Source organism: Lentinula edodes (assembly GCF_021015755.1).
Source record: "Lentinula edodes strain Le(Bin) 0899 ss11 chromosome Unknown C8R40scaffold_1, whole genome shotgun sequence".
In the NCBI taxonomy this organism is placed as follows: domain Eukaryota; kingdom Fungi; phylum Basidiomycota; class Agaricomycetes; order Agaricales; family Omphalotaceae; genus Lentinula; species Lentinula edodes.
The window spans coordinates 520,573-535,612 of NW_025764307.1; the positions used below are offsets into that span (position 1 = coordinate 520,573).

The following is a 15,040-nucleotide window of genomic DNA, read 5'->3' on the forward strand; positions in this document are numbered from 1 at the left end:
CTTTCTGTTCCCTTTTTCTGCGCCACATCTCTCGACACCTTCACCCTCCCATCTCGATGAGAATGGACATCGACCTCTCGCAATCTCGTCAAACTGTTGAGCAGCTCCTGAGTGCGATAGCAGGGGGAAACTCTCTGTATCATTTCTCTGGAAACACCATGCCTCGGGTGCGAAAAATATGGGAGAAAGTGTTATGTATATTTGGTCAATGCCCTGAGGTTTATATGCCTGTTAAACCTGCTTGGTTCATGGTATCCCATGAACGATGTCATATTTCTTCCTCTCCAGAAGCAAAATCCCAACCAAGCCGTTTAATTCAATCTCCTTCCTCCGTTCCTTCCCAGTTAACATCAGAACAATCACGCTTGGAGGCCGAAAGAAAGTCTAATCAGACTAAACAATCTGCGAGGCGCGAAGATTTCCTGCGCATTGCTAGCAGCTTAGGTCTCTTGCCGGAAATGTCCCATACAGACTCAATCCTGAAGGAAGGCTCGAAAGCAGAGGTTCCGAGGAGCTCGCGGGCGTTTCAACCGCGCAAACGAGAGAGCGACTTTTTTCATGTTGCTGGTGAACTTGGTTTGATGTTGCCCCTCAAGCGCTCATGATCGTCTTTGCTTTACATACTCGATCCACTGCCAGTTTGCTGATGGCGCCGTGTATTCTCACATCTATCTATCTACTCTAATCTCAAGGAGATGTTATTCTAATCAGACATTCCATCGTTTTTGAGTAACATCAATATTGCGCCAATGGTCGGTTCATCATACCCTTCATTGAGCATGGTCCCATCTTCTATGCACTTTCGAAGTTTCGCTTCCAAAAGGTGTCTAAGTAGCTTCACAATCAGCGTAGGTCAATTATCCTGGTGTATAACGAACCGTATGTGATTCACTAATATTCCTATGCGGGGCCAAGCTCTGATCTTGACCGTGCTGTCTCTCGTGCTTACAGTCAATCCACCGCTGACATGATTGATTGATATCGGTCCACCAAACAATAGGATACTCCAGATTGGAACCTGGTTATGCCGTCCGTACTAAGCAAAAAAATCAAGAGGCGAATTTAAGATAACGAACCTCTGTCACATCCCTTAGAAAAATCTTGGTGGTCAGGGATTTCTGGAAGTAAGCAATAAACGGCGATTTCCAACTCGCATGTCCAAAAAGCACGCTTGAAGGGTGAAGGAATACCCTTCCTTCTTGGATGTCAAATATTTTGAACTCCTTTGCAGTGTTTTCTCGTTGTACCGTTCCACCTTGCACTTTGTCAAATTTGATGGCTGATTTTGGAAGATGAACACGAGCAACTCTAGGCCATAGCCCTCCTAGAATCAGAGCTTTTAACAAATTCTCCTCAGAGCTATTGACGTTCAGCCCTGGGGAACTAGGTGTGGAGTCAAAAGGGACAAAGCCTATAGCTACAAGAGGACCTAGATAATCACGGCGAAGGGTTGAAATTTCTCGTAATGTTGATTGAGAGATAAAATTCTATTACACGTTAACGTTGTGCAGAGCATCGACTGCATTTATTTCACTTGCCTTTTCACAGAACTGTCTCACAGCACTCTGCGATTTTCCACCAGAGGTCAGGCGCAAGCATTCATTGAATGCATTCATGTCGGTTAGCAGATCGCTATTACCTTTGGAAAATTGAGCTCGAGCTCTAAATTTAGTAGGGTTGAGAGGTGAGCATATGTAAAGAAATGCCTGGGCGCACTGAGCAGCGTCCTCCCTTTTATCCATTGGGCTAACGAAGAGAGGCTTTGATGATAAACAAGCTGCGATAGTGAGCATGGGGCCGAGACAACGAAAGATGGTGCCAAGGATGAGCATCTAGACCCTTTTATTTAGTGAGAGATACATTAACCTGAAATGATTGTTGCCGACCTTGGCTAATCGTATATCGATTGGAAGCATAGACTGCGTGACTGTGAATGTAATGCTACATTTCAATGAGTAACTGGACGTACAATATGGTGCCCCAGCGGTGTTAGCATCCCTTGTTCATCCAGAGCACCCAACTCTTTCAATGTCGACCAAGCCGTATCCATTGCGTTCGTTTCCGGGGAGTCGATAGCTTGTGCAAGGTAATGCTGATGACAAGATCCCAATGTATCAGGTAGAATTTCTTTAAGCGGACTGGTCTACCTTAACATCCCCTTCTGGACGCATGACTCTGACGGCCAGCGAAACAGCCTCAAGCGGTACACGAAGAATTTCGGGAACTGCATACTTTGCCATGTTTTCCTCCTGTTTTCGTGTGTAGAGTTTGTAGCAAGTACCCGGTTGTGTACGTCCCGCTCGGCCCCTTCTTTGTCGGGCAGCGGCTCGAGTGACCCATGTCTCAACTAATTTCGAGATATTGGCCTCTGGATCATATTGAACCTCTTTAACTTTCCCCACGTCTACCACATAGAGTATATCGTCAATTGTGATGGAGGTCTGTGAAGCATCCAGAAATCCAGGTTAGCATTGTCCAGCTATTTGTTAAACATATTCACACACCTCTGCTACGTTGGTTGCGACAATTATTTTCCACTTCGAGGTTCTTACGAAGACCTTCATTTGTTCCGCACTTGATAGATTCGCATGCAGGGGCAGTAATAACGCATCATCTTTCATAGACTCTCCAAGTAAAGCATCTATGCATTGGCGTATTTCTTGTACGCCTGGAAGGAATATGAGTATTCCACCGCGCTTCTGAGAGGTTGCCTTTATGTGGCTCGCGAGAGCAGCTATAAGCTGGAAAATTCTTCAGAAAGATTTACAACTGTGCTCAAAAGAAGGCTGACCCGGTAATCAATGGAATTGGAGCGAGTAAGTGTTTGAAGCACGGAAATACTTTTCTTGTTTAAACCTAGTGACTTCGCGTCCTCGTCCTCATCAAAATCCCGAATCTTGTCCGCCCCTTTCATGTGCCTTCCAGCAGACTGAGGCTGGTAATCTAGCTCTTGTATAAAGTCTTCCAGATATCTATAATGATGTTGCTGTCATCACGATCGAATTAACTTGACTGCCACATACCTGTCTGTAACTGGGTGGGTAAAGCCAGGTATAGTGATAAGCGGTGCTCCGTCGAAGTACCGTATGAAGATTTCATGATTGATAGTTGCGGACATAAGTATGACTTTGATTCGTGATTTGCGCTTGAGTAATTCCTTCAGCTCCAAAAGAAGAAAGTCGCCATCAACAGAGCGCTCGTGAACCTGAGGCAAATTGACCAAGTTGTATGTTGCGAGACTGGATTGCATACCTCGTCTACTACAATATGTGTCACATCCTCCAGTCTATCGCCTAAGCTCAGACGGCGCAATACCACTCCGGTAGTACAAAACAGCAGTTTGGTTTTTTGAGACCAATTGCTTTCCCCGCGTATAGCGTATCCAACGGAGCCATCATCCAATCGCTCTGCAGAAACTCGTTTGGCCACTCCGATCGCCGATAACCTTCGAGGCTGAGTTACCAAAATGGAAGCGCCGGAGCCTTCGTGCGACTTGATCAACGAGTCAAGAATGAACTGAGGTACTGTAGAGCTGTTTTCAGCCTCCACGCTATCTATTCACGTTCTTACTCACACTGAGTAGTTTTCCCGCAACCTTTGCCCAATATGCGTCAGATGGGGTTGAATCGTTTTGAGCTGAAGTTCCTAACCTGTTTCTCCCACTACCACTACGACTTGGTTTGACTCAAGTAAATTCAAGAATTGCGCTTCGACTGAGAAAGAGGGCAATTTTTTTCGTTCAGAAAGTATTTGGCAATACTGGGAAAAGTATGAGATGGGCTCCCAAAGAGGCAAACAAAGGTTACCTTTTCACTCTGGCAGATCTGGTCAAAATCTACTTTGATTTGCTCACTACTTCTCGTGTCTCGCTTCTTTGTATTGTGCTCAATTTCCTTTTTCGTTCTTACTGGCGTATTCGCTGGAACTGCTGTAGGTTTGGAGGAGGTGATAGGTGAAGGAATGACATGTTGCAAAACCTCGAGCAAATCAGGAGGTCCTTGATCTTCAACTTTCGCCCATACGTCTTCTAAGCACCGCATTGCAGCAGAGCAGAATCCTTCATCGTCCTGTAGAAATTCTGGATCCTTGACGGCCAAGAGAAGGCAAGATAACAGGTGGAGCCGGACATAGCCTGGTATCGAGGGCCCTGTAATATACATCGGGGCGTATGCACGACGGGGATACGATCCGCTCAAGAACAGAACATGTAATGTCACTGGCGCACTGAACATGGGCATAACAAGGTGGTTAGGATCTTCAAAATGTCCCCCGAATGCTTCCGCCTCTTGTGCATCAATAGGGAAGCACTCGTCATTTTCGTCCGCCTTGTCAACTGGGCTATCGTCGCCGATGAGTTTTTTCCCGAGCATTGCGATCAGAGAATTCCAGTCGTCTATATATTGGGCATCCATGAACTCTTTAACGAGGTGTACAGGCCATCCAGCCTCCTTGATGGCTCTCTCAGCCGTCCAGCGAGCCTTCAGGTTGTCACGACCAGAATGCACTCCGGTGACAAAGGGATTAGATGAATTGATGGATGGAAGGAAACGCTCAGGCAGAGCCTCTTCTGGTAAATGAAGGACTAGGTACTCGATAGAAGCGTCGAGGGGTGAGAGCATGCTCAATAATCTCTCTGTCATAGGTGAAGGCTTCGACAAAAATTCAACTGTCTTTCGAGCCTGAGCAGACTTGAACCCAAGATGCGTCAATTGTTGCATAATATTTTCGGCATTATCTGCGTCTATTGTCAAGGGTTCTTCTGTTCTTGTCGTATCATATCCAGAAAACATGGATAATCCCTGCAGGTAGATCGTTAGAGTATCTTCCATAATATCTGTAGTGCCGACTCGGACCTGCTTCACAGCCTCTTCAACTTGATCACGTAGAGCTAATGCCATTCTAACCTCTGGCGCTTGGGAAAATTCACCAGAAGCTGAGGCAGCACCTTTGCGGGAATTCTCACCCGACTCCGCACTTGATACCGTCTGTGCACGTTTTTCAGCGGCTCGTGCCTGTCTCTCATCGACTTGTTTCCGTGCAGCAAAGGGATCCGCATTGTACATCCAATCCATATGCTCTGGAGCTTGCTTATGTTCCGCCTTGCATGCTCAAGTGAGTAAATTGCAAAAGTATCCACAATGTGAAGAGCATAATCACCGCCAACTCGTTCCAATAGTCAGAGGGACCTCGCGGTAAAACACGATTTAGTTGAAGGGAATTCGAGAACTGTTCAGCAGGGCATCTATTGAGACACAGTTGCGTTGAAAAGTTCAGCACGAACTCGGTATAAAGCATAAGTAGCACCCCAGTGGCGGGCTTCGAGCGGAGACGGACGAAAATATGGGGGATGGGGTTCGAAGCGGACAGATTCTTTCTCTCTCTTTTTGTTATATCTGCTAAGCGTAACGACAAAGAACCATCCAGCGGCATTCTTTCTCTGCGGTGCTCGAATCACTGAGGTGTACTATCAAAGTGACTGGTAAAACACTGACAATATCTATGATCGGTTTCTCCCATCCATTTTTCTGGCATCTAGGGATCTAAGGTTTATGAGAACTAGGAAATTAATCGTCACATACCGCTCATGCAATAAACTGGCAGGATATTTGGAGCCTGGAGGAAAAAGTGATTTTTCGCTCAAAGCTGCAGCTTCGGGAGCTCGTCCAGCCGCAATCGTCTCCTTTCCGCTAGATTTTGAGGAATTCCCAGCATTTCCTGACTTGACTATTCCTTTGCGAGGAGGCATCGAGTTATATACATATCAGTGATAATTCAAAACAAACCAGAAAGAAATTGACTCGAAGTAACAACAGGTCACGTTCGTTGCGTCAGACTATCCTTGGTACTCTCACCAGCACTCTCCATCTGGATGGCCAATTCCGACATTTACAACCTAGAATACCTTTCGCTGGTCTCCAAAATTACACAGGAGATTGACAATCACACAGGGATAAATGACAAAGTACTCGCGGAATTTGTAATCTCACTTCATGACCAGGCCAACAAAAGTCTAACTGAATTCAAGGACAAGCTAAAGAGCGTCGGGGCCGACTTTCCAGACTCATTCATTGAAAATGTCGACAGACTCATTCTCAGTATGCATCCCAAGCACAAAAAGAAAGTGTCGTCCGATGGAGAAGCCGTGCCGAAGGGCGATGGGGAGTTAACGGAGCAGGAGAAGAAGAAGCGAATGTTTCCCGGACTCTCCATGAAGGATCATGAACAAGAAGCAGTATCGGACGACGTCTTTTTGAAGGAACTCGGTGACTTGGTTTCTGGCAAGAAGCGTCCTTCACAGCTGGAACGGTCTCCGAAACGGCAAAGACGAGACAGGTCTCCTCCTCCGCGAAGACGTACTCCCAGTCCTGTTCGCGGGAGAGATTATGACCGCCGAGGAAGGAATGGGCGGCCATCTCAGGACGAGAGACCCATCCTCTTTAAAATATATAGTGGTCGAGTTTCCGGTTTGAAAGATTTTGGTGCTTTCGTCACTTTAGAAGGTGTCGCGGGTCGTGTCGAAGGTGTGTGTTCACTCTATAGTAATTTCTTGTTTAAACTGATCGTTTTTAGGCATGGTTCATGTATCCAATATACAAACTGGAGCACGAGCGAACTCCGCATCAGATCTGCTTAGTAGAGGTCAGAATGTGCAAGTAAAAGTCATGAGCGTTGCTGGAAGCAGAATCAGTCTTTCGATGAAAGATGTTGATCAAGCTACGGGTCGGGACCTCACGCCTCACTTACGAATCAAATCCGAAGCCGAAATAGAGGAGGAACGCACTAGGGCAGCACGGATATCTTCTTCCGGTGCCAACGCGCTTCCCCTCAATTCTAAGATCCTTGAGGGTCCTGTTAGATCTGCGAAGCGCCTCACGTCTCCGGAGCGCTGGGAAATCAAACAACTCATTTCTTCTGGTGCTCTTGACGCATCAGAGTACCCAGACCTTGACGAAGATTTTAGCAATCCTATGGCACACGCAGAAATTGAAGAGGAACTAGATGTTGAAATACGAGAGGATGAGCCGCCGTTCCTGGCTGGTCAGACCAAGAAGACCCTCGAATTGAGCCCTGTCAAAATCGTCAAAGCTCCTGATGGTTCTATGAATCGAGCGGCCCTTGCTGGTGCTTCCTTAGCTAAAGAACGCCGGGAGCTCAGACAACAGGAGGCAAATGATCAAGCTGACTCGGAAGCTCGGGATTTCAGTTCACCTTGGTTGGATCCAATGGCAAAGGAAGGGGAGAGGGTATTTGCTCAGGATATGAGAGGTCACTTGAAGGGGCAGAAGGCCGGAGAGGTTCCATCTTGGAAGCAAGAAACTTTCAATAAAGCCACAACGTATGGAGAAATCACAACTCTCTCCATACAAGACCAAAGAAAGAGATTGCCCATCTTCAAATTACGAGATCCATTGCTCAAAGCCATTGAAGAGGTACGCGATCGATGATTTACATCAAAGGGGTACTGATTTAAGTTATAGCATCAAGTCCTCATCGTTGTCGGCGACACCGGATCCGGAAAAACCACTCAGATGGTCCAGTACCTTGCTGAAGCAGGATACGCTGACCACGGTCGTATCGGATGTACGCAGCCTCGTCGTGTCGCTGCTATGTCCGTTGCAAAACGTGTGGCCGAAGAAGTCGGATGTCGACTAGGTCAGGAAGTGGGGTACACCATCCGTTTTGAGGACTGTACAAGCCCGGAAACTCGGATTAAGTATATGACAGATGGGATGCTGCAGCGTGAATGTCTCATCGACCCTCTCTGCAACCAGTACTCGGTGATAATGTTAGATGAAGCACACGAACGTACAATCGCTACCGATGTCCTTTTTGGTCTGATGAAGAGTAAGTCACACAACCTCTCTTCCAACAATCTACTCAACGTTCCCTTCGTTCAGAGGCAGTTAAGCGGCGGCCTGATTTAAAGCTCATTGTGACATCGGCCACCTTGGATGCCGAAAAATTCTCCAAGTATTTTTATGGTTGCCCAATCTTCACTATCCCCGGTCGTACATTTCCTGTGGAGATTCTCTATACCAAGGAACCTGAAACCGATTATCTCGACGCCTCCCTTATCACAGTAATGCAAATACACCTTTCGGAACCCCCAGGCGATATACTTCTTTTTCTAACTGGACAAGAAGAGATTGATACCGCTTGTGAAATCCTTTACGAGCGCATGAAAGCTCTGGGACCCAAAGTTCCTGAGCTTCTCATCCTGCCCATTTATTCCGCTCTTCCATCAGAAGTTCAGTCTCGAGTCTTTGACACGACTCCTCCAGGAGCACGAAAGGTCGTCATCGCCACAAACGTAGCTGAGACGAGTTTGACAATACCTGCTATCTATTATGTTATCGATCCTGGGTTTTCTAAACAGAGTGCTTATGATCCGAGGCTGGGCATGGATTCGTTGGTTGTTATGCCTATATCGCAGGCACAAGCCCGGCAAAGGTCGGGTCGTGCGGGGCGTACAGGGCCAGGTAAATGCTACCGTTTATATACGGAGGCCGCTTTTCGGAATGAGATGTTACCCAACTCGATTCCCGATATCCAGCGAACGAACTTGGCCTCGACTATTCTGCAACTCAAAGCAATGGGCATCAATGATCTGCTCAGCTTCGACTTCATGGACCCCCCTCCTGCACCGACTATGCTCACGGCGTTGGAATCTTTATACGCACTCTCCGCCCTAGATGACGAGGGTCTTCTCACAAGGTTAGGAAGAAAAATGGCCGATTTCCCTGGGGATCCACCACTAGCCAAGATGCTAATTGCATCCGTCGAGCTAGGCTGCTCGGAAGAGATTTTATCTATTGTCGCCATGCTTTCTGTCCAAAGCGTCTTCTATCGACCAAAGGAGAAACAGGGTCAGGCTGACTCGAAGAAAGCCAAGTTCCATCAACCAGAAGGTGACCATCTTACCTTACTTACTGTCTACAACGGATGGAAGAACGCCAGTTTCTCCAATCCTTGGTGCTACGAGAACTTCATTCAAGCGCGAAGCATGCGTCGTGCGCAGGATGTGAGGAAGCAGTTGTTGGGAATCATGGATCGATATAAACATGATATCCTTTCTGCTGGCCGAGACTTCAACAAAGTGCGTCGCGCAATTTGTTCTGGCTTTTTCCGACACGCTGCGAAGAAGGACCCCCAAGAAGGATACAAGACACTCGTGGAAGGAACTCCTGTATACATACATCCTTCTTCAGCCCTCTTTAACCGGAATCCTGAATGGCTCATATATCATGAGCTGGTCTTGACAACGAGGGAGTACTGCCACAACGTTACTGCTGTAGAGCCGAAGTGGCTTGTAGAAGTAGCACCCCAATTCTTCAAAGTGGCAGATGCCAACAAGATCAGTAAGCGGAAGAGACAAGAGAAAATTGAGCCATTGTACAACAAGTACGAGAAAGAGGATGAATGGCGGTTGTCAAAGGTCAAGAGGAGTGCTCGTTCGGTATGTTATTTGTTGACAGTTCCGCTTGGAATGCTTTACTAATGTTCTTTTGTTTTCATTGTAGAGTCAGACATTCGGTTAAAGCACCTGGTTTGGGTGGATGTATCTATCATGTATATTGTAGTCGTAATTGAAGAATGGGAAATGAACCAGTATCATCTGGAAAAGCAATACTACAATTGAGATACTGTAAGTGATAATCGACATTGTGTGATGAATAAACATAGTGAATAAACATACAAGAAGCGTGTTGTCAGCCAACGAATCTCAGAGCATCTGCGCCAATGTAGTATTTGGCAGGCTCTCCCGGCTGCGAAGGTGCAGCGGCAGAATCAGGAACGAGCATAAAGGTCTGCGAAAACACTCGCGCTTGCCCTTCAACTGACTTTGTACGTTGACCAGGCGCGATCTGAGCTGGTTTACCGTGAACAACAGTTCCAGACACGGTAACGAGAAGTGAAGGCGGTGTGGAACCTGACAGATGAGGATAATTAAAATGCGAACAGACCTATTAGAGATTAAGAGAAGTAACCTGGTATTGGGTGGCAATCAAAAGATTGCATTTCGTGTTTGGTAGGAGGCATTTTCTCGATCAGCGAACGGAGGCCATCTGGACCCTGTAGGGGTTTCCCATTCCATGTCAAGGAGGAAACGGGGCGGTAAAAATTTGGTAGATCTGAGAGTCGAGATGGGGAATCGTAGGTGGCATAATACAGCTGTATAAATTTGTCCGCAGCGCGAGTAGCGATAGAAATACTAGGATAATTCAGCGAGGACAGAGAAGGGGAGGGTTGAAGAGAACGTACTCGTCGCGAGTGAGTACGGTGAGAGCGGGACTATTGGAAGCCGTGCTAGTCATGGCGACGGTCAAAGCATTTGTGACTGTCACTCAGGTCTAATAAGTGACTTAAGTCTTAGGGTGACTTCGTGCGTGACTGTAGCGCCTGAGAACTACCGGAGTGCCTCAAGCTCAAGCTCAAGTACCAACTATGACCGTGACTGCTGATCCCAAGGAGGATCTCAACGGAAAAGAGCCTTCGCAAGTCATTGAGGATAATGACGATGGCGAGGACGACGTTGCAGAAATAGACCCTGCTGGAACAGGTTCGAATTTGTTTCTACTCCCCATCCATCCGATGATACTAACAGAGCCCTACAAAGGTGACGCAAAGAAGAAGAAGAAGAAGAAAAAGCCCAAGAAAAAGAAGGCAGAACAGTCCGATCCTCCCCGCATTGGCTTGTCAAAGCTTTTTCCTACCAATGTATATCCCGAAGGAGAGCTTCAACCATATAAAGACGAGTGAGATACTTATCCTCTTTCTCGAAATCACTAATCAATCAAATCCAAATACCAGTAATGCATGGAGAACTACATCAGAGGAGAAGCGATACCTCGAGAAACTGGCAAGCGAGGATCCCCAAACAACCTACCAGAATATCCGACGAGCAGCCGAAGTTCACCGTCAAGTTCGTGCTCATGCACGAAAGCACATCAAGCCTGGGATGTCCATGATAGATATTGTTGAGAATATTGAGAATGGTACTCGTTCGCTGGTAGAAGAAAATGGTCTGGAATCCGGAGTTGGCTTTCCTACCGGTGTCAGTATCAACAATTGCGCTGCGCATTATACTCCGAACGCCGGAGACACTACCGGTGTGTTACTGCACCTTTGCATGGTTGTATTCGGCGCTGATTGAAGGTCCCAGTACTGAAGCAAGGAGATGTCTTAAAAGTGGACTTTGGTGTGCATGTCAAAGGTCGCATTCTGGATTCGGCCTTTACTCTCACATTCGATCACACATATGACAAGCTTTTGGAGTCTGTAAAAGACGCAACAAATACTGGAGTCCGGGTAAGGTGATTCTTAACGTGACCGGGAAAGCTGCTGATCAGTCTCTAGGAAGCAGGGATCGATGTTCGGCTAGGGGAACTCGGTGGCTACATCCAAGAGACCATGGAGTCGTATGAAGTTGAAGTTGGAGGAAAGATACTTCCAGGTATCACAAACTTGCAAAGTTTTCTTGTGTTTTTAATGATTGCACTTTTAGTAAAGACTATTCAGAACCTCAGCGGACATTCCATCGGACTCTACAACATACATGGAGGAAAGTCTGTGATGCAGATCAAAACTGACGACATGACCAAGATGGAGGAGGGTGAATACTTTGCGATTGAGACTTTTGGCAGGCAAGTTTTTCGACCTGAGCCATAGGTTGGGAACTAATCCAAATTTTCCAGCACTGGAAGGTGAGATATCGATTCATACTCACTCGCAATAGTTATTAATCATTCAAAGAGGGCACGTTGTGGATAGCGTAATTCGTTTGAACTCTTGCAGCCCGTAACATTGTTAACAATCATTTTTAGGGAGATTGTTCACATTATGCCAAGATCGTAGACGCACCCAGGGTTCCGTTGAGGTTTGTGAATTTCAGGTGTACTCGACCCAAAGCTTATCCGTTTCCTAGATTAACCAGCGCGAAGTCACTTCTCAAAAGCATTGACAAGAATTTCGGTACACTCCCCTTCTGTCGACGATATCTAGATCGGGCCGGCGAAACGAAGTATTTGCTTGCTGTTAGTAGATTTATTCTCTTGAGACGATATGCGCGCTGACGGAACTTGAAAAAGTTAAATCATCTAGTACAACAAGGAATTGTACAAGATTATCCACCGCTTTGTGATCAATTGGGGTCCATGACAGCCCAATTTGTGAGTTGGGTGTTTCCATGCATGGAAAAGAAACTGAGTCATCTTGCTCATTAGGAACACACTATTCTCCTGCGACCTACGGTAAAGGAGGTGGTCAGTCGAGGTGATGACTATTGAGATATCAGCATGTGTTTGTACTGGACTACTCCGCCTACATATTTCGTGTATTTCATTCCACATTTTTGACTAAAGCGACCAATGGAAGGGGTGATACTTGTCTGATACGCGTGTGATCATACATCCCCGGATCCCGGACCTTCGGCGTATAGCCCCACATTATCTGAACACATCCTATTACAGTAGTGTCTAATGTTACTCTGTTATTACCCCACCTCTATGGCATAATTGTTGTTCCTTCTTTCATGTGCTTAGCCACATACTGGACCTTTGCCTCAAATATTTTCATCAGTTGCTTTTGTTTTCCCCAATGTTACTGTGGCCATTCTCGTGGACTAGATCCGTTCCTCCTCTTCCACCGCCAGAGGTAAAACATCTACACGAAGATCCACAATCCCTTTCGTCTATCCTTCTTCATTATACAACCCCCGGAGTTGCACCACCTTCAGCTCGGTCAGATCCGAAACTCAAACTTCAAGAGCGTCCTCCAGTTCGGTTCTGGTACTTGTGGAAGTACGGCTTCGTTGCAGCAGTTAAGGGTTAGCGTACTCTCTTAGCGACGCCTTACATTCTATCTAATCAATGCTTACAGCAACCGAGCTTACTGGAGCCGTCCTCGCACATCAAATATGGGGTCCGAAGAAAAAATCATGGGGAATAGAGATGACCATACTCAACAGTCTCATGCAGGGCGTCAATCGCCACAGTCATCTCGTAGACATTGTACGCTGTATATCTATGTTTCAATCAGATTTCTTATACTGATGATATCTCTAGACCACCATCCGGTTGCTAATGGGTCTTGCGGGACTGGTGCCTCTCCCTTCCGATGCCCTAGTATCTCCAGTCACATTCAACGTTCGCAAGCGCAACTTACGCGGCATACTGGCGGAATGCGATCAGAAAGAGACAGGGAATCGAGAGCTGACGGGAGAATGGGTGGTCGGTCGGCGAACATGGCAATGGAAAAAGGCGCGGATCTCCAATGAGAAGCTAAAGAAGAGGAAAGAGAGGGTGATCCTTTATATACATGGAGGTAGGCATCTTGCTTTTTTCCAGGTTGTCCTTTCCCTGATAGTGATATTACAAGGTGCATATTATGTCTCTTGTGCTGCTGCTCAACGAACCATTACTATCCCACTTGCGAAATACACCGACGCGAGAGTCTTTGGTGAGACTTGCGCACCGAGTGATATCGTGCCCACTAAACGCTTCACCATGTATAGCCTTGGACTATCGTTTGGCTCCCGAAACTCGATTTCCTGGACCGTTACACGACGCTGTCAGCGCTTATATGCGTCTTGTCGAAGATCTGCATATTCCACCTTCGAGTATAATATTAGCAGGAGACAGCGCTGGCGGAGGATTAACCCTTGGTCTGTCTCAATTCTCATAACATTTGCTGGGTGGACATTCATTCGAAAATTCAGCACTGTTGATGTACTTGCGCGACAATGAATATGAATTACCTTCAGCGGCGATTCTCATGTCTCCATGGGTCGGTCAGTGTATCTCTCTATCCCATTGGTGTCACTCTTACACATATAATTCGTAGACTTGACCATGAGTTGTGAATCCTGGGACTCCAACGAACCTTATGACATTATTCCGATGCCTGCACCAGATGATCATTTGAATCCCGTCGCACTCTATCTTGGTGATAACATGGAACAATTCATGACCCATCCTTACGCGAGTCCCTTGTTCGGAGATTTTACTGGCCTTCCGCCATTGCTTATACAAGCAGGAGACTCGGAAGTCCTGAGAGATGAGATAACATTGCTCGCTCACAAGGCCTCTCTAGCTGGGGTTGAAGTGCGGCATGAACTGTACCAGGACGCTGTGAGTATTGGGAGTGTCTTTAACCGCTGTGACGGCTGAGTTTCTCTTAGATACATGTTTTTCAATTATACCCATTCCTTGATGCCACATCTCGGTCGTTCGCCTCTATCCGCGAGTTTGTTCGGAAATTATTACCTCAAATTGGAAGCGAAGTACCTGATAAACTCGGCGAACAAGCCGAAAAGGTTATTGGGAACGAGATTGAGAGTGAGAGAGCCATTTTGGTTGGAGGAGATGGACAGCAAACTGCGTCAGGTATAGAAGAAATGGAACGGAATATTGACGCAGAAGTGCCTACTTCCACGGATTCCAGTAGCGATACAGATGAAGAGAATCGCATTCGCAAAACCCCTAAGGAACTTGCGAGTTGGAGTCGTCGTTCCTGGATGTTGTCGCCGTTTTCCCTGTTGTCACTGTCTGTTGCACCAGTACCTTCTAAAACAACTCGGCGCCGTGCGGACACTTTACCTTCCAGTGCGGCTTTCTCCGATCCCCGTAGATTGGCTGTCGCCCCACCTCAAAAACCTACACAGTCCCGGACGAGGTCGCAAACACATATCCCTCAACCTGGTCTCAACTCAAGGCGGTCTGGGCTTCCGCCCCGCATAACTATAGCGAATAACAAGGTACCACATCCAGGACCATCAACCCTCCCGAATCGGACTTTCATGCGCATGACCCCTCCTTGGTCCACTACAGATAGTTTACCACCTTCGCCATCTATTCGTCGTTCATCAAGAGCGAGTAGCCATCAAGATCTGTCTTCTCTTGTACAAGACTGGGCCAGCACAGGCCCTGCTAATCGCACGTTCATATATCCTCTTTCAGGCTCATGAACACCACCTGCCATTTCTCCTGCTTCTGTGATTATAAATTGTATCGCAATAATGACAGTACACAATGCAATAAGT

The 15,040-nt window shown here is 46.7% G+C and overlaps 5 protein-coding genes across 5 annotated transcripts; 3 read left to right on the plus strand and 2 right to left on the minus strand.

Moving 5' to 3' along the window:
- Positions 1 to 703: 703 nt before the first annotated feature.
- On the minus strand, positions 704 to 5,746 carry C8R40DRAFT_1032523 (P-loop containing nucleoside triphosphate hydrolase protein; the record flags this gene model as incomplete). The annotated part of the gene is made up of 20 exons (XM_046223268.1): positions 704 to 827; positions 879 to 1,018; positions 1,077 to 1,487; positions 1,521 to 1,662; positions 1,717 to 1,832; positions 1,887 to 1,919; positions 1,970 to 2,092; positions 2,148 to 2,441; positions 2,505 to 2,741; positions 2,792 to 2,972; positions 3,024 to 3,205; positions 3,253 to 3,524; positions 3,575 to 3,595; positions 3,651 to 3,759; positions 3,807 to 4,799; positions 4,854 to 5,099; positions 5,158 to 5,226; positions 5,282 to 5,437; positions 5,493 to 5,532; positions 5,580 to 5,746. 20 exons carry the CDS (start codon positions 5,744 to 5,746, stop codon positions 704 to 706), a joined length of 4,056 nt encoding a protein of 1,351 aa, XP_046092137.1.
- Positions 5,747 to 5,817: 71 nt separating this feature from the next.
- C8R40DRAFT_1076303 (P-loop containing nucleoside triphosphate hydrolase protein) lies at positions 5,818 to 9,611 on the plus strand. Its single transcript, XM_046226919.1, has 5 exons — positions 5,818 to 6,521; positions 6,571 to 7,430; positions 7,479 to 7,845; positions 7,899 to 9,457; positions 9,522 to 9,611. The coding sequence occupies exons 1-5, from the start codon at positions 5,870 to 5,872 to the stop codon at positions 9,537 to 9,539; spliced, it is 3,456 nt and encodes a 1,151-aa protein (XP_046092138.1). The 5' UTR covers positions 5,818 to 5,869; the 3' UTR covers positions 9,540 to 9,611.
- Positions 9,607 to 10,338, minus strand: C8R40DRAFT_1076305 (uncharacterized protein). Its single transcript, XM_046226920.1, has 3 exons — positions 10,264 to 10,338; positions 9,990 to 10,213; positions 9,607 to 9,931 (listed from the first exon to the last, which is right to left on the minus strand). Exons 1-3 carry the CDS (start codon positions 10,314 to 10,316, stop codon positions 9,711 to 9,713), a joined length of 498 nt encoding a protein of 165 aa, XP_046092139.1. The 5' UTR covers positions 10,317 to 10,338; the 3' UTR covers positions 9,607 to 9,710.
- A 55-nt stretch (positions 10,339 to 10,393) lies between these two features.
- On the plus strand, positions 10,394 to 12,424 carry C8R40DRAFT_1138148 (peptidase M24A, methionine aminopeptidase). Its single transcript, XM_046229450.1, has 12 exons — positions 10,394 to 10,561; positions 10,619 to 10,757; positions 10,813 to 11,111; positions 11,165 to 11,310; positions 11,359 to 11,455; positions 11,507 to 11,645; positions 11,697 to 11,705; positions 11,755 to 11,773; positions 11,826 to 11,878; positions 11,927 to 12,035; positions 12,090 to 12,170; positions 12,225 to 12,424. The coding sequence occupies exons 1-12, from the start codon at positions 10,447 to 10,449 to the stop codon at positions 12,285 to 12,287; spliced, it is 1,269 nt and encodes a 422-aa protein (XP_046092140.1). The 5' UTR covers positions 10,394 to 10,446; the 3' UTR covers positions 12,288 to 12,424.
- C8R40DRAFT_13855 (Alpha/Beta hydrolase protein) lies at positions 12,225 to 15,020 on the plus strand. The gene is made up of 8 exons (XM_046234146.1): positions 12,225 to 12,826; positions 12,880 to 13,010; positions 13,065 to 13,323; positions 13,378 to 13,458; positions 13,514 to 13,663; positions 13,718 to 13,789; positions 13,843 to 14,129; positions 14,180 to 15,020. The coding sequence occupies exons 1-8, from the start codon at positions 12,598 to 12,600 to the stop codon at positions 14,963 to 14,965; spliced, it is 1,995 nt and encodes a 664-aa protein (XP_046092141.1). The 5' UTR covers positions 12,225 to 12,597; the 3' UTR covers positions 14,966 to 15,020.
- The last annotated feature ends 20 nt before the right edge of the window (positions 15,021 to 15,040 follow it).